This window comes from Heterodontus francisci, chromosome 3 (assembly GCF_036365525.1).
Source record: "Heterodontus francisci isolate sHetFra1 chromosome 3, sHetFra1.hap1, whole genome shotgun sequence".
In the NCBI taxonomy this organism is placed as follows: Eukaryota; Metazoa; Chordata; class Chondrichthyes; order Heterodontiformes; family Heterodontidae; genus Heterodontus; species Heterodontus francisci.
Genome location: NC_090373.1, coordinates 186,350,035 through 186,367,837, shown reverse-complemented (window position 1 = coordinate 186,367,837; position 17,803 = coordinate 186,350,035). Strand labels below are relative to the sequence as shown.

Here is a 17,803-nt window from a genome sequence, read left to right as displayed (position 1 = left end):
TGTGTGAGAGTGTGTTGTGTGAGAGAGTGTGGTGTGTGAGAGTGTGTGTGAGAGTGTGTGTGAGAGTTGAGTGTGTGTGAGAGTGTGTGTGATGAGAGTGTGTGTGAGAGTGTGTGTGAGAGTGTGTGTGTGTGTGAGAGTGTGTGTGAGAGTGTGTGTGAGAGTGTTGTGTGTGAGAGTGTGTGTGAGAGTGTGTGTGAGAGTGTGTGTGAGAGTGTGTGTGAGAGTGTGTGTGAGAGTGTGTGTGTGTGAGAGTGTGTGTGAGAGTGTGTGTGAGAGTGTGTGTGAGAGTGTGTGAGAGTGTGTGTGAGAGTGTGTGTGAGAGTGTGTGTGAGAGTGTGTGTGAGAGTGTGTGTGAGAGTGTGTGTGAGAGGTGTGTGTGTGAGAGTGTGTGTGTGAGAGTGTGTGTGAGAGTGTGTGTGAGAGTGTGTGTGTGAGAGTGTGTGTGAGAGTGTGTGTGAGAGTGTGTGTGAGAGTGTGTGTGAGAGTGTGTGTGAGAGTGTGTGTGAGAGTGTGTGTGAGAGTGTGTGTGAGAGTGTGTGTGAGAGTGTGTGTGGAGAGTGTGTGTGAGAGTGTGTGTGAGGAGTGTGTGTTGAGAGGTGTGTGTGAGAGTGTGTGTGAGAGTGTGTGTGAGAGTGTGTGTGAGAGTGTGTGAGAGTGTGTGTGAGAGTGTGTGTGAGAGTGTGTGTGAGAGTGTGTGTGAGAGTGTGTGTGAGAGTGTGTTGTGAGAGTGTGTGTGAGAGTGTGTGTGTGAGAGTGTGTGTGAGAGTGTGTGTGAGAGTGTGTGTGAGAGTGTGTGTGAGAGTGTGTGTGAGAGTGTGTGTGAGAGTGTGTGTGAGAGTGTGTGTGTGAGAGTGTGTGTGAGAGTGTGTGTGAGAGTGTGTGTGAGAGTGTGTGTGAGTGTGTGTGAGTGTTGTGAGTGAGTGTGTGTGTGAGAGTGTGTGTGTGAGAGTGTGTGTGTGAGAGTGTGTGTGAGAGTGTGTGTGAGAGTGTGTGAGAGTGTGTGTGAGAGTGTGTGTGGGAGTGTGTGTGTGTGTGAGAGTGTGTGTGAGAGTGTGTGTGAGAGTGTGTGTGAGAGTGTGTGTGAGAGTGTGTGTGAGAGTGTGTGTGAGAGTGTGTGTGAGAGTGTGGTGTGAGAGTGTGTGTGAGAGTGTGTGTGAGAGTGTGTGTGAGAGTGTGTGTGAGAGTGTGTGTGAGTGTGTGAGAGTGTGTGTGAGAGTGTGTGTGAGAGTGTGTGTGAGAGTGTGTGTGTGAGTGTGTGTGAGAGTGTGTGTGAGAGTGTGTGTGAGAGTGTGTGTGAGAGTGTGTGTGAGAGTGTGTGTGAGAGTGTGTGTGAGAGCTGTGTGTGAGAGTGTGTGTGAGAGTGTGTGTGAGAGTGTGTGTGAGAGTGTGTGTGAGAGTGTGTGTGAGAGTGTGTGTGAGAGTGTGTGTGAGAGTGTGGTGTGAGAGTGTGTGTGAGAGTGTGTGTGAGAGTGTGTGTGAGAGTGTGTGTGAGTGTGTGTGAGAGTGTGTGTGAGAGTGTGTGTGAGAGTGTGTGTGAGAGTGTGTGTGAGAGTGTGTGTGAGAGTGTGTGTGAGAGTGTGTGTGAGAGTGTGTGTGTGAGAGTGTGTGTGAGAGTGTGTGTGAGAGTGTGTGTGAGAGTGTGTGTGAGAGTGTGTGTGAGAGTGTGTGTGAGTGTGTGTGAGAGTGTGTGTGAGAGTGTGTGTGAGAGTGTGTGTGTGAGAGTGTGTGTTGGAGTGTGTGTGTGAGAGTGTGTGTGAGAGTGTGTGTGAGAGTGTGTGTGAGAGTGTGTGTGAGAGTGTGTGTGAGAGTGTGTGTGAGAGTGTGTGTGAGAGTGTTGTGTGAGTGTGTGTGAGAGTGTGTGTGTGAGAGTGTGTGTGGAGTGTGTGTGAGAGTGTGTGTGAGAGTGTGTGGAGAGTGTGTGTGAGAGTGTGTGTGAGAGTGTGTGTGTGAGAGTGTGTGTGAGAGTGTGTGTGAGTGTGTGAGAGGTGTGTGTGTGAGAGTGTGTGTGAGAGTGTGTGTGAGAGTGTGTGTGAGAGTGTGTGAGAGTGTGTGAGAGTGTGTGTGAGAGTGTGTGTGAGAGTGTGTGTGAGAGTGTGTGTGAGAGTGTGTGTGAGAGTGTGTGTGAGAGTGTGTGTGAGAGTGTGTGTGAGAGTGTGTGTGAGTGTGTGAGAGTGTGTGTGAGAGTGTGTGTGAGAGTGTGTGTGAGAGTGTGTGTGAGAGTGTGTGTGAGAGTGTGTGTGAGAGTGTGTGTGAGAGTGTGTGTGAGAGTGTGTGTGAGAGTGTGTGTGAGAGTGTGTGTGAGAGTGTGGTGTGAGAGTGTGTGTGAGAGTGTGTGTGAGAGTGTGTGTGAGAGTGTGTGTGAGAGTGTGTGTGAGAGTGTGTGTGAGAGTGTGTGTGAGAGTGTGTGTGAGAGTGTGTGTGAGAGTGTGTGTGAGAGTGTGTGTGAGAGTGTGTGTGAGAGTGTGTGTGAGAGTGTGTGTGAGAGTGTGTGTGAGAGTGGTGTGTGAGAGTGTGTGTGAGAGTGTGTGTGAGAGTGTGTGTGAGAGTGTGTGTGAGAGTGTGTGTGAGAGTGTGTGTGAGAGTGTGTGTGAGAGTGTGTGTGAGTGGAGAGTGTGTGTGAGAGTGTGTGTGAGAGTGTGTGTGAGAGTGTGTGTGAGAGTGTGTGTGAGAGTGTGTGTGAGAGAGTGTGTGTGAGAGTGTGTGTGAGAGTGTGTGTGAGAGTGTGTGTGAGAGTGTGTGTGAGAGTGTGTGTGAGAGTGTGGTGTGAGAGTGTGTGTGAGAGTGTGTGTGAGAGTGTGTGTGAGAGTGTGTGTGAGAGTGTGTGTGAGAGTGTGTGTGAGAGTGTGTGTGAGAGTGTGTGTGAGAGTGTGTGTGAGAGTGTGTGTGAGAGTGTGTGTGAGAGTGTGTGTGAGAGTGTGTGTGAGAGTGTGTGTGAGAGTGTGTGTGAGAGTGTGTGTGAGAGTGTGTGTGAGAGTGTGTGTGAGAGTGTGTGTGAGAGTGTGTGTGAGAGTGTGTGTGAGAGTGTGTGTGAGAGTGTGTGTGAGAGTGTGTGTGAGTGTGTGTGAGAGTGTGTGTGTGAGAGTGTGTGTGAGAGTGTGTGTGAGAGTGTGTGAGAGTGTGTGTGAGAGTGTGTGTGAGAGTGTGTGTGTGAGAGTGTGTGAGAGTGTGTGTGAGAGTGTGTGTGAGAGTGTGTGTGAGAGTGTGTGTGAGAGTGTGTGTGAGAGTGTGTGTGAGAGTGTGTGTGAGAGTGTGTGTGAGAGTGTGTGTGAGAGTGTGTGTGTGAGAGTGTGTGTGAGAGTGTGTGTGAGAGTGTGTGTGAGAGTTGTGTGTGAGAGTGTGTGTGAGAGTGTGTGAGAGTGTGTGTGAGAGTGTGTGTGAGAGTGTGTGTGAGAGTGTGTGAGAGTGTGTGTGAGTGTGTGAGAGTGTGTGTGAGAGTGTGTGTGAGAGTGTGTGTGAGAGTGTGTGTGAGAGTGTGTGTGAGAGTGTGTGTGAGAGTGTGTGTGAGAGTGTGTGTGAGAGTGTGTGTGAGAGTGTGTGTGAGAGTGTGTGTGAGAGTGTGTGTGAGAGAGTGTGTGTGAGAGTGTGTGTGAGAGTGTGTGTGTGAGAGTGTGTGTGAGAGAGTGTGTGTGAGAGTGTGTGTGTGTGAGAGTGTGTGTGAGAGTGTGTGTGAGAGTGTGTGTGAGAGTGTGTGTGAGAGTGTGTGTGAGAGTGTGTGTGAGAGTGTGTGTGAGAGTGTGTGTGGTGTGTGGAGAGTGTGTGTGAGAGTGTGTGTGAGAGTGTGTGTGAGAGTGTGTGTGTGAGGAGTTGTGTGTGAGAGTGTGTGTGAGAGTGTGTGTGAGAGTGTGTGTGAGAGGTGTTGAGTGTGTGTGAGAGTGTGTGTGAGAGTGTGTGTGAGAGTGTGTGTGAGAGTGTGTGTGAGAGTGTGTGTGAGAGTGTGTGTGAGAGTGTGTGTGAGAGTGTGTGTGAGAGTGTGTGTGGTGTGTGTGAGAGTGTGTGTGAGAGTGTGTGTGAGAGTGTGTGTGAGAGTGTGTGTGAGTGTGTGTGAGAGTGTGTGTGAGAGTGTGTGTGAGAGTGTGTGGGAGTGTGTGAGAGTGTGTTGTTGTGAGAGTGTGTGTGAGAGTGTGTGTGAGAGTGTGTGTGAGAGTGTGTGTGAGAGTGTGTGTGAGAGTGTGTGTGAGAGTGTTGTGTGAGAGTGTGTGTGAGAGTGTGTGTGAGGTGTGTGAGAGTGTGTGTGAGAGTGTGTGTGAGAGTGTGTGTGAGAGTGTGTGGTGTGAGTGTGTGTGAGAGTGTGTGTGAGAGTGTGTGTGAGTGGTGTGTGAGTGTGTGTGAGAGTGTGTGTGAGAGTGTGTGTGAGAGTGTGTGTGATGTGTGTGTGAGAGTGTGTGAGGTGTGTGTGAGAGTGTGTGTGAGAGTGTGTGTGTGAGAGTGTGTGTGAGAGTGTGTGTGTGAGAGTGTGTGTGGAGTGTGTGTGAGAGTGTGTGTGTGAGTGTGTGTGTGAGTGTGTGTGTGTGTGAGAGTGTGTGTGAGTGTGTGTGAGTGTGTGTGTGAGAGTGTGTGTGAGAGTGTGTTGTGAGAGTGTGTGTGAGAGTGTGAGAGTGTGTGAGAGTGTGTGTGAGGTGTGTGTGAGAGTGTGTGTGAGTGTGTGTGTGTGGAGTGTGGTGTGAGAGTGTGTGTGGAGTTGTGTGTGGGTGTGTGTGAGGAGTGTGTGTGGGGTGTGTGTGGGGGTGTGTTGTGTGGGGAGTGTGGTGTGTGTGTGTGGTGTGTGTGAGAGTGTGTGTGTGGGTGTGTGTGAGAGAGTGTGTGTGAGGTGTGTGTGAGAGTGTGTGTGTGAGAGTGTGTGTGGGTGTGTGTGAGAGGTGTGTGGGGTGTGTGTGAGAGTGTGTGTGAGAGTGTGTGTGAGAGTGTGTGTGGAGGTGTGTGTGGAGTGTGGGGGTGTGTGTGAGTGTGTGTGTTGAGGTGTGTGTGTGGAGAGTGGTGTGAGTGTGTGGGTGTGATGTGTGTGAGTGTGTGAGTGAAATATGGTTGGTGAACTGCAGGTGCAGGTAGCCACATGGGAGCTTGAGGTTGTGACGATAACAGAGACCTGGCTCATGTTTCGCCTGCCTTCTAATGTCACTTGCTACTTTTCTACCTCCTGTTACCAGCTTTACTTCCTTCCAATTTGAACTACCCTTCAGGTTCCCACCCCCCTGACAAGTTAGTTTAAACTCTCCCCAACAGCGCTAGCAAATCGCCCTGAAAGGTTATTAGCCCTGGTCCTGTTGAGGTGTGGCCTGTCCATCTTGCAGATGTCTCACCTGTCCCAAAACCAGTCCCAATGCTTTAGAAATCTGATGCCCTCCTTCCTACACCAATTCTCCAGCCATGTGTTCAATCGATCAATTCTCCTATTCCTATGCTCACTACCACCATAGAAAATTTACAGCAGAGAAGGAGGCCATTCAGCCCATTGTGTCTGTGCCGGTCGAAAAATCTAACTGCCCAATCTAATCCCACCTTCCAGCACCTGGACCGTAGCCTTGCAGGTTACAGCACTTCAGTTGCAGGTCCAGGTACCTTTTAATTGAGTTGAGGGTTTCTGCCTCCTCCACCATTCCTGGCAGTGAATTCCAGACATCTACCACCCTCTGGGTGAAAGTTTTTCCTCATGTCCCCTCTAATCCTTCTACCAATCACCTTAAATCTGTGCCCCCTGGTAATTGACTTCACCGCTAGGGGAAACACATCCTTCCTGTCTATCTAGGCCCCTCAGTTTTGTACACCTCAATTAAGTCACCCCTCAACCTCCTCTGTTCCAAGGAAAACAAGCCTAGCCGATCCAATCTTTCCTCATAGCTACTTTCAAGCCCTGGCAACAGGGCTTCTCCTCTGTACTCTCTCCAGAGAGATTATGTCCGTCCTGTAATGTGGTGACCAGAACTGTACGCAATACTCCAGCTGTGGCCTAACCAGTGTTTTATGCAGTTCCAGCATTACATCCCTGCTTTTGTATTCCATACCTTGACCAATAAAGGAAAGCATTCCATATGCCTTCTTCACCACTCTATCTGCCCTACCACCTTCAGGGAGCTGCGGACATGCACTCCAAGGTCTCTCACTTCTTCTACCCCTCTCAATATCCTCCCATTTATTGTGTATTCCCTCACTGTTTTCCCTCCTCAAATGAATTCCCTCACACTTCTCTGGATTGAATTCCATTTGCCACAGCCAAACCATTGGCATCATTCTGGAGTCTACAGTTATCCTCTTCACTATCAACTACACGGCCAATTTTTGTGTCATCAGCAAATTTCCCAATCATGCCTCCCACATTCAAGTCCAAATCATTAATATATACCACAACAAACAGCAAGGGAACCAACACTGAGCTCTGTGGAACGCCACTAGAAACCACTTTCCATTTGCAAAAACATCTGTCGACTACTACCCTTTTGTTTCCGGTCACTGAGCCAACTTTGGATCCAACCTGCCACATTTCCCTGTATCCCATGGGCTTTCATTTTTCTGACAAGTCTGCCATGCGAGACCTTGTCAAATGCCTTACTAAAATCCATGTAGACCTCATCCACTGCACTACCCTCATCAATTCTCCTTGTTACTTCCTCAAAAAACTCAATCAAGTTCCTAAGACATGATCTTCACTTAACAAATCCATGCTGACCATCCCTGATTAATGTGTACCTTTCTAAGTGGCAGTTTCTCCTGTCCCTCAGAATTGATTCTAATAATTTACCCAGCACTGAGGTCAGACTGACTGGCTTTAATTATTTGGCCTATCCCTCACACCCTTTTAAAACAATGGTATAACATTCACAGACCTCCAATCCTCTGGCACCTTGCCTGTATCCAGTGAGGATCTGAAGATAATCCTCAGCTTATGCGCTATTTCCTCCCAGACTTCCTTTAACAACCTGGGATGCAATCCATCCAGCCCTGGCGATTCATCCACTTTCAAGGATGTCAAAATGAGGAGGGGTCTGGACAGAGTAGATAGGGAGAAACTGTTCCAGTTGGCAGAAGACTCGAGAATCAGTTGACACCGATTTAAGGATATGGTGAGAAAGCGAAACAGGGTACTGAATTGGACGATCAGCCATGATCTTGTTTGAATGGCGGAGCAGGCCCAAAAGGGCCGAATGGCCTACTCCTGCTCCTATTTTCTACTTAAGGTGATTGGAAAAAGAAGCAAAGGTGACTTGAGTAAATTTATTTTTATGCAGCGAGTGATTAGGATCTGGAACTGGTACTGTTTGAGTGCGCGATGGAGCAGATTCAATCATGGCTTTCAAAAGGGAATGGATAATTATCTGAAGAGAAAAAATTTGCAGAGCTTTGGGGAAAAAGGCAGGGGAGTGGGACTAGGTCAGTTGCTCTTGTGCTGGCATTGACAACAGGCCGATGGCCGCCTCCTGTGCCGAAACTATTCTGTGATTCTATAGAATTTCACAATATATGCTATTTACACATGTTAATACTGAACCTTGTCAGTGCTTTTACTGGATTAAACTTTATTCTGGTACTTATTTCCATGCATCACTGCACAAAACCCCAATGATGTAATTCAAAGTGCATCACTGCTATTGAGGGTTGCAATTCTTTGTAGCTGCACATAACTGCTCACCTCAAACCACAAATGGCTATGGAGCTCAGTAGACAAATATGGTACCTGCTCTTCTGCCAGTTGTTTTAAAGCTTGTACTGTACCAATTATTTTGTCAGACTTGAGAGCGCCACCTTGCTCTCCCTTAGTCAGTTTAACATTCAGTGGTGGGGAAACTTCTAGAAAAGAATAATTCAGGTCAAAATAGTCACATGGACAAATGTGGGTTAATTAAGGAAAGCCAGCATGGAATTCTTAAGGGAAAATCATGTTCAACTTGGAGTTTTTTTTGAGGTAGCAGAGAGGATTGAGGAGGGCAATGCTGTTGATGTGGTGTACATGGACTTTCAAAAGGCATTTGATATAATACCACACTACAAACTTATGAGCAAGGTTATAGCTCATGGAATAAAAGGGACGGTAGCAATATGGATATGAAATTGGCTGATTGACAGGAAACAAAGTTTCTCGGGCTGGAGGAAGGTTTGTAGTGGAGTTCCCCAGGGGTTACTGTTGGGACCCTTGCTTTTCCTGACATATATGAATGACCTAGACCTTGGTGTACAGGACACAATTTCAAAGTCTGCAGATGATACGAAACTTGGAAGCATTGTGAAGGGACAAGAATAGTGTAGAACCCCAAATAGACACAGACAAGTTGGTGGAATGGGCAGACAGGTGGCAGATGAAGTTCAATGCAGAGAAATGTGAAGTGATGCATTTTGGTAGGACAAACATGGAGACAGTATTTTATAAAGGGTAAAATTCTAAAGGGGGTGCAGGAGTAAAGGGACCTCGGTGCATATGTGCATAAGTCATTGAAGGTAGCAGGACAGGTGGAGAGCATGGTTAGTAAAGCATACAGTATCCTGGGCTTTATTAATAGGAGTACAAGAGCAAGGAAGTTATGTTTAACTTGTAGAAGACACTAGTTCGGCCTCAGGAGTATTGAGTCTAGTTCTGAGCACCACACTTCAGGAAAGACGCGAGGGCATTAGAGAGTGTGCAGAAAAGATTCATGAGAATGGTTCAGGGATGAGGAACTTCAGTTATGAAGATAGATTGGAAAAGTTAGGACTGTTTTGATAGAGGTACTGAAAATCATGAGGGGTCTGGACAGAGCAGATCGAGAGAAACTGTTCTCACTTTGGAAAGAATCAAGAAAGAGAGGGAAAATATTTAAAGTATTTGGTAAGAGAAGCAAAAATGAAATGAGGAAAAACTTTCACACAGCGAATGGTTAAGGTCTAGAATGTGCTGCCTGACAGTGTGGTGGAGGCAGGTTCAACTGAAGCATTCAAATGGGAGATCGACTGTTATATGAAAAGGAAGAACGTGCATGCTTACAGGGAGAAGGCGGGAGAATGGAACCAAGTGAACTGCTCTTTCGCAGAGCCGGTGCGGATACGTTGTACAGTAGCGATTCTGTGAAATTGTCACCTCGTTTATGCTACACAAATCTCTTTTGCTTTACATCACCTCCCAATTACGGAAGAAATTTCTACAAGAGTCAATCTTGCCAATACTAAAATTGGCTTGAAACCTTAAATTTCCAACACAAGACAAACACCAGCAGCAATATTAGTTTATAAAAAGCATAGAAAATTCCCCAATCAGTAGCATGCAAGGCTGTGTATACACTTGGTAAACTACTTTTTCTTTATTAATAAAACAGATCAGGATAGCACACTGTACAGACTGGAGAATCATTAATCTGGTAATGTCAGAGAGGGACACTACAAAAATCCAAAACAAATATTTATTGCCTTTCTTAAAGAGAATGTATATAACCAAGCACACAGACTCAATACACAAGGGTACCAGCTTGCAACACATTTTGATCATGTAGTACTGCAATAGCAACATGGCAAAGCATGTAAAAAAACAAAGCAAGGTGAAGCTTACTAACTCAGACCTACCTGCATTTTCCTCAGGTTAGGAAAATCCCCAGGGGAGATCTGATGTTCTCGTTCAATCCTGACATAAGTGTCTCCGAGGCTGCTAATCAGTTCTTTCTTCTTGTTGTCTTTGCCAAATACAGCTGGCATCTCTTTCCGTAAGGCACTGATGATGTAGGCATGAACCTGGGGGACAGGAAAAATATGCTGAATTAATTGCATTTTGTTTATATAAGCACTTAAATCCACATTTTGGGGAACAGAAGACTGAAAAAAAAATTTTTTTTGGTGTGGTTACAGTACTACAATAGCAATCCAGGAAGTTACGAGTTCATATCAAAGCAAGTTGCAAAACTGAATTCTTTAAAATCTTGTCATTTATGGGTTACATCAGATAAATAATCATGAAAGTTTACCAGTTAGAAAAACCTAACCTGATGACTAATGTCCTCATGGAAGGGATCTTGCTATCCCTACCCAGTCCTGTCTACACATTACTCCAGTCAGACTACTCAGCTTACTCTTAACGCTCTCTAAAAATGTAAGTCACACACCAAATTCAGAAATAAAATGAAAAATTAGTTTAAAAAAAAATCAGAAAGATTGATTGGCAATGATCCAATAAAATCAGGCCCATCAACATCTTATACCAAATCCATACCAGTGCTTCAGATACGCATTCCTTTTACTTCATTTGAGGATTTCACTCAGTGGTTGACGGGTCTGTTCTATTTCACGCATATCTACTCTCACCTCTTCCCCTCTCTCAGGGCCATGATAAGGGTTCCCCTTATCCTCACCTTCCACCCCTTCAGCCTCTGTATACAACAGATCATCCTCCACCATTTCCACTACCTTAAGAGTGATGTCACCATTAAAAACATATTTTCCCATCCCTTTCAGCAATCCAAAGGGACTGTTCCCTCCACCACCCTGGTCCACTCCTCAATCACCCACTCCCTTTCCTACGGCATCTTTCCATGCAAGCACAGGAGATGCAACACCTGCCCTTTTACCTTCTTTCCTCACCATCTAAGGCCCTAAACACTCCTTCCAAGTGGAAGAGTGATTTACTTGTACTTCTTTCAATTATACTGTATTTGCTGCTCACAATGTGGTCTCCTCTATAGTGGGGAGACCAAACAGACTGGGTGACTATTTCTCTATTCAGTCTGCAAGGATGACCCCAAGATTCCTGTCACCTGTCATTTTAATTCTCCACCTTGCTCCCAACTCTGACCTTTCTATCCTTGGCCTGAAGTTTTCCAATGAAGTTCAACACAAGCTTGAGATCAGCAGCTTTTGACTGGGCACTTTACAACCTTCTGGACTCATCGAGTTCAACAATTTTAGATCCTAACCTCTGACCCATTTTGTTTCATTTTTCTTTGCTGGTTGGTTTTCTCTCATTTCTTTTCAGGCAGCAGATATTAAGGATCCTGCCATTCATACCTCTTCTAGACACATTGTGTTTCTTTACTTGTTCCAACACAACTCCCCTTTGGCCATGAACCATGAAACCTTTCGTCATTTAATATCTCCTGCCCTCCATCCTATCAGACTTTCCCTTTTGTTCTTCCCACCCTCCCCCACTTCACTTGCTCAAAATCCATTACATTCCTAACTTTTCCCAGTTCTGATGAAAGGTTAGAGATCTGAAACATGAACTTTATTTCTCTCTCCACAGGTGCTGCCAGACCTGCTGAGTATTTCCAGCATTGTTTTATAATTAACATCTCACACCCACCTTGACTTGATATTGCAATCCTTCAATTCTCTGCCGAAGACTACTGATGGAGCATCATAGCAGAACAATAAATGTGGCCTCGTAAACATTGCTCAGTCTGAGAAATGAAGAAACTCACTGATGACACCGATGAACCAAAATAAAATTGCCTTCAAATCTGCAACCAACTTGGAAATCTTATGATAGATAGCACGGAGGAAGGTTCTTGAGGTTGCAGTTCCAAATGGAATATTATAAAAGGGACATTTATATTTCACCCAATACATTTTGCCTGAGTGTACGTGATCACTGGTGAAAAAAAAACTGATTCTCAGGACATCCCAAAATGTTTCAATGAATTGCTTCTGAAGTGCAGTCACAATGATCAAGGTGAGAGAAAAACACATTCCATTCTTTAGGACCATCCTATCCCTGAATGAGCGAATAGGCTATATTGGTAGGGGATGGCGGTGGAGTTGAAGGATGAATATAGAAAACATTTACTACTTTCCTTTTCTTAAACAGGACTGATATTGGGGCTACCGAGTGGGAAATTTATTCCATTTACAATTAAGTCACACACCACCCCGACTTGGAAATATATTGCCATTCCTTCATGGTCACTGGAACTCCCTTCTTAGCAGCACTATGGGTGCCCCTACACTCTATGGTCTCTAGAGGTTCAAGGCAGTGGCTCACCACCATCTTCAAGGGCAATTGGGGAGGACAATAAATGTGGGCCATGCCAGCGATACCCATATCTCATGAACAAATATAAAAACACGAGACAGGTGAGTGGCCGTTTTACTGGTCAAACTCAGCTCAAAACAAAAGCATGCTAAGAACTGCCAACACAAGCTTAGATAAGTTAGACAAGGAAAAGCTATTCCCATTAACAAATGGTACAAGGACTAGGAGACACAGATTGAAAATTTGAGGCAAAAAGATACAGGGGGAAATACAAGGAAGCACTTTTTTATTTTAAAATGCAGTGGGTAGTAATGACCTGGAACTCGTTGCCCACAAGGCTGGTGGAAACGAAGACGATCAATGCCTTCAAGAGGAAGCTGGATGGCCACCTGAGAGAAATAAACTTGTCGGGGAATGGGACTGACAGCATAGCTCCACAGAGAGCCGGATGGACTAAACGGGCCGAACAGCCCTCTTCTGTGCTGTAAATGACTGACAAGATTTTAAAATAGAACCTGCTCAAATAAATTGGAATTCAGCACTGAATTGATACACCAATTTTGTACAGTAGCCAAATTAAATGTACACCCACGGACTTTCTTCTAACTCCATGATTCTCTGATGCTGCAGATTCTGTTGTGTGCCAAGTTAGTTCTATGAATACATTTCCCCTATGCTTTTAGGGAAACCTCAGAGAATGGTAAACATCAGCTGAACAAACCCCAAGGGTTTTCAGGACACTTCCACTTTTTTCTTTTTCCAAATAAAAAGGGAAAGCCAGGTGGTGGAAGGAACAAGAATTTCAAGCAGGAACCAGATGTGTTCATAATAAATGGAATTAAAAATATAAAAAAAAGGAAATACTGTGGATGGGTGAATTAGATGGACTAAAGGCCTGCCTAAAATCTACTGTTATCAATCACTGTGGTGTTTAGGAATATGCTTTATGTGGCATATTTCATGTAGCATGACAGTAGTTTGTATATAGCACCTGTAATGTAGTAAAAAGTACAAAATTGCTCCTGAGGAGTGTTATCAGGCAAAATTGAACACTGAGCCACTTAAAGGTACTAAGATAGGTGACCTAAATTTTGGTCAAAGAAACAGGTTTTAAGCAGCATCTCAAAAGACGAAGAGGTAGGGCAGTGGAGGGGTTTAGGTAGGAAATTCCAGAGTTCAGTGCCTCGATACGTGAAGGCACAGCTGGTAATGTGGGGACAAAAGAAATCAGGTACACACGAGACTAAATTTGTGAGGAATTCAACGCTCCGAAAGGGTTGCAGGGCTGGAGAAACAGGAAGGGGAGAGGCCATAGAAGGATTTGAACACAGGATGGGAATTTTAAAAAAGAGGCTTTGTTGGATCAAAAGCCAATTTAAGTCAGCAAGCTTTGGGGGTAATGATAAATGGGACTTGATACAAGTTAGGATATGGGCAACAGAATTTTGGATGAGCTATAGATTATACGGGATGAAAGGTGGGAGCACGCCGGAAAGCAATTGAGTCTGGATGTAGCAAAAGCTGAATGAGGGCTTCAGGTGACAAACAGGCTGAGGTAGGGGCAGAGACAGCAACACAAACAATTCACAATAATGCAAACCTATAAGAAAAACAAGAGGTCTCATACCTTTCCCCAAATTTCACAGTAGAATACCATACCACTTGTTCAATCTCTATACAAACACATGGTTGAGAACACTCGGCAGAGGTTTACAATAAAGGGTCGGGGTTTTAATCTTAATCAATTTCTGCTTAGACCACATTATTATTAGAGGAAAAGAAAAGCACTTTGATATTATTTACACATTTGCTCCTGGCATCAGACACAACACAGTTGCTTCACTATTTTCTGTGCCGGCAGTGCTCCTGTATTATACAGCTGAGCTTTTCCTCAATTGATTAGACTGGAATACACTTTTTTTTTTTACATTCATTCCTGGGATGTGGGTGTCACTGGCTAGGCCAGCATTTATTGCCCATCTCGAGAAGGTGGTGGTGTGCTGCCTTCTTGAACCGTTGCAGTCCATGTAGGATATGTACACTTACAGTTCTGTTATGAAGGGAGTTCCAGGATTTTGACCCAGCTACAGTGAAAGAATGGCAATATAGTTCCAAGTCAGGATGGTGTGTGGCTTTGTTACTTATTTAAAAACTGCAGAATTAGTTGGACATAGTAAAGATTACTTTGCAAGGGATTTGGATCACTAAGACAAGAGCATTAGTGTACCAGAAGGATAAGCCATGATAAATCAAATACCATCCCTCTACACAAAAGCAAAATTATGCTGGATATCTGAAAGACAGAAAATGCTGGAAATATGCAGGTCAGACAGAATCTATGGAAAGAGAAACAGTTAACGTTTCAGGATGATGACCCATCAGAAATGGAAAAAGTTAGAGAAATAACAAGTTTTAAGTAGAGAGGTAGGGCAAGGGGGAGGGCAGGAGAGCTTAAAGATAAAAGGGATAATGGTGCAAGGCAAAAAAGGGCTGGTAGTGGGATAAGTAAAGAAACAAAAAAAATGGGGCTAGAGGTGGTGTAAATGGCAATAGTAGAATCATTAGCAACAGCTGCTGGGTGAAAATTATTAAACCCAGAAGCTGAGTCAGAAAGACTATAAAATGCCTAATAGAAAAAGAGGAGGTGCTATTCCTGGAGTTTACATTGAGCTCCATTGGAACAGTGTAGGTTGAGGACAGAGGTAAGTGGGAATGGGAAAGGCATTTAATGACATTAAAAAGTAACTGGAAGCTTGAGGGTCATGCTTGCGGACTGAATGGAGGTGTTATGCAAAGTGATTTCTCCATTGGGTGTTGTCTCCCCAACGTACAGGGAACCAAATTGTAGGCCGAGAATACTGTATATTAAATTGAAAGCAGAAGTAAATTGCTATTTCCCTTGGAAGCAGTGTTTGGAGCCCTGGACAGTAGAAGGGAGGCAGTGAACCAGGGTACTTTGAAGGGAATGATCGCTTCAGATTGTTAAAAGGGGAGGTAAAGAAATGTTTGGTAGTAACATCGTGCTGGAGATGGCAGAGGATGATCTGTTGAAAATGGAGACTGTTGGAGTGGAAGGCAAGGACAAAGGGAATTCTATCAGGGAAGGAGATGAAGGGGTGAGAGCAGAAGCGGTGGAAATGGACAGACACAGTTGATAGTCAACTACATAGGGAGGTTGGGGAGAGGGACACAGGAGGAATCCTTGCTTAAGGAAAAATAAAAAAATAATAAAAGATACTTCTGAAGCCCTGGCATGAAAGATGGCAACATCAGACAGATGCAATTGAAAGAAAAAGCAATATACTGTGAATGGTGGAAATCAAAAAAATAGGAAATACTGGAAATGTTCAGCAGGTCTGGCAGCATCTGTGGAGAGAGAGAGAAAAAAAAGGAGAGTTAATGTTTCAGGTCAAATCACTTTTCATCTGATGAAAGGACATCAACCAGCAGTGATGGAGATACTGGGAGCATGGAACAGTTCATACAGGAAATAGAGTGGGACAAAGTGTAGTTAGGTAGCTAAGGGAGTCAGTGGGCTTATAGTAGAGACAGACAGAGAGACAGACAGAGAGACAGAGACAGAGAGACAGACAGAGAGACAGACAGAGAGACAGAGACAGAGAGACAGACAGAGAGACAGAGACAGAGAGACAGACAGAGACAGACAGACAGACAGAGACAGAGAGACACAGACAGAGACAGACAGACAGAGACAGACAGAGACAGACAGAGACAGACAGAGACAGAGAGACAGAGAGACAGAGAGACAGAGAGACAGAGAGACAGACACAGAGACACACAGAGACACACAGAGAGAGACAGAGAGAGACAGAGAGAGACAGAGAGAGACAGAGAGAGACAGAGAGAGACAGAGAGAGACAGAGAGAGACAGAGAGAGACAGAGAGAGACAGAGAGAGACAGAGAGAGACACAGAGAGACACAGAGAGACACAGAGAGACACAGAGACACAGAGAGACACAGAGAGACACAGAGAGACACAGAGAGACACAGAGAGACACAGAGAGACAGAGAGACAGAGAGACAGAGAGACAGAGAGACAGAGAGACAGAGAGACAGAGAGACAGAGAGACAGAGAGACAGAGAGACAGAGAGACAGCAGGAAACTACACTGATACAATGTCACAGAAAAAGGGAGGTAAAGAAGTGAAGCACAGTAGGTCTGAACAAAGAATGTTTCACATATCCCATGAAAAGGCAGGCATAGTTAGGATTCATACAGGCTCCCATAACTACACCTTTTATTTGGAGGAAGTGAATCAAGTAAAGGAAAAGCTGTTTAATGTGAGAGCAAGTTCAGTCAGGCGAAGGAGGGTGCAGGTGGATAGGGACTGGTAGAGACTCCGTTCAAGAAGTGGGGGCCCTTAGGCCATGCTGGTGAGGGATGGAGGTGCAGAGTGGACATTCATGGTGAAAAGGAGATGGTTAGTGCCAAGAAAATAGAAACTATTAAAATGGCAGAGGACATTAGAAGTATCACGGATGTAGGGGAGAAGAAACTGGTCAAGGAGAATAAAAAAAAGTTAGTTCTGTAGTGCAAGAACAGGCTGAAATGATGAGTCTTTTGTGGCAATCCAGTTTGTGGATCTTGGGAAGGAGGTAGAGATAGGCTCATCTCTTCTGGAAATATTCCCTCACAGCCATCAAGCTGATAGTCCCCAACCCTGCACAGCCTATTTCGAACTCCTCCAGAGACTACCAACAGTTCAGCTGTTCACCCAGACAGTACAATGCACAAGGAGAGAAAAAAAAAAACCCCATGGAGGTTTATAACCAACTATGTAAGACTAGCATAACAGGAGGAGAACAGTCAAACTGCATCCTCAAATAAAGTGGAAGTTTTATTTCATGGCAGTAAACCACTTCCAAGTGTCCATTTCACACTAGCGAGAATGAAATAAAACCTGTGATTATTTTAACCTCCCCAGTTATTGACAATTAAAATTTTTACTGCACTTTGCTACAATGGGCTAGGAAAACAAAAGGCCTGTAACTTAACGTGACACTAATTATAACAAATAATGTGAAAGGTCGCCTGAATTGCATACTTACTGATGAAGAATGTTAGTATTACAAATTATCCATTACAAAAGCATAACTGAATTATGATTACTGTATTACTTCCCCTACTACAAGTGATGAATGATAAATTTCGACTTTCTCCACACTTACAATGTTCCAGGAACTCAATATGCATCCAAAGGAAACTGCATCTGTTGAGCCTTTTGGGACAGGCAGCATCAAGGTTGCAGATCATTAGATTAGCAAACCGATTGTACTTTGTGCAAGGTTGTCCAAAAACAACAAGCTAACTTCGCACACGCTCAGAATACATGACAGAAGCTTTAACAGACAGGGAGGTTTCCTCACAAAACCTTCAACAAAAGCCAATTGTGATCGTGTCATTGTTAAAAGTAACAAAATCACACAATACTTGTTTTAAAAAAATGTTAGTGATCAAAAATGCTCAAATCTGCTTCAGCAAAATTGTCTGCCCTACCCACCTTGTCTCACCTCACCTAAAAGTCAACAAATACCAAAAGCTAAAATCATGTTTGCCACAAGTTTCGATCTCCTTAATAACAGACAGTGCTGACTCAAAATATGGCTCCATGTACCCTGGCAGCCTTGCTGTACCTCTCCAGAAACTACTCATTGTGCAAGCCTGAAATGAGGGTTACAGGCTATCCCACCATGAAATGCATTACAGCCTAATCCTATGATTTCCTTACTGGACATCAGCACACAAGTACTTTGAAGCAGGGGACAGTTCACTTCTTCCCTGAATGTGGGACTGACAAATAACAGAACCTCAATGTAGATCAGCTAACACAGCTGGGTACTGAACTTGGGATCCTTGTGTTCTA

At 44.6% G+C, this 17,803-nt stretch overlaps 1 protein-coding gene across 1 annotated transcript in view; it reads right to left on the bottom strand.

Annotated features, from left to right (window-relative positions):
* Nucleotides 1–17,803, bottom strand: part of LOC137365059 (EH domain-containing protein 3) — a 160,171-nt gene that overhangs the window by 28,802 nt on the left and 113,566 nt on the right. The window contains exon 5 of the mRNA XM_068027898.1: nucleotides 9,523–9,687. Within this exon, the coding sequence (XP_067883999.1) occupies nucleotides 9,523–9,687 (165 nt within the window). The remainder of the gene's footprint in view (nucleotides 1–9,522; nucleotides 9,688–17,803) is intronic.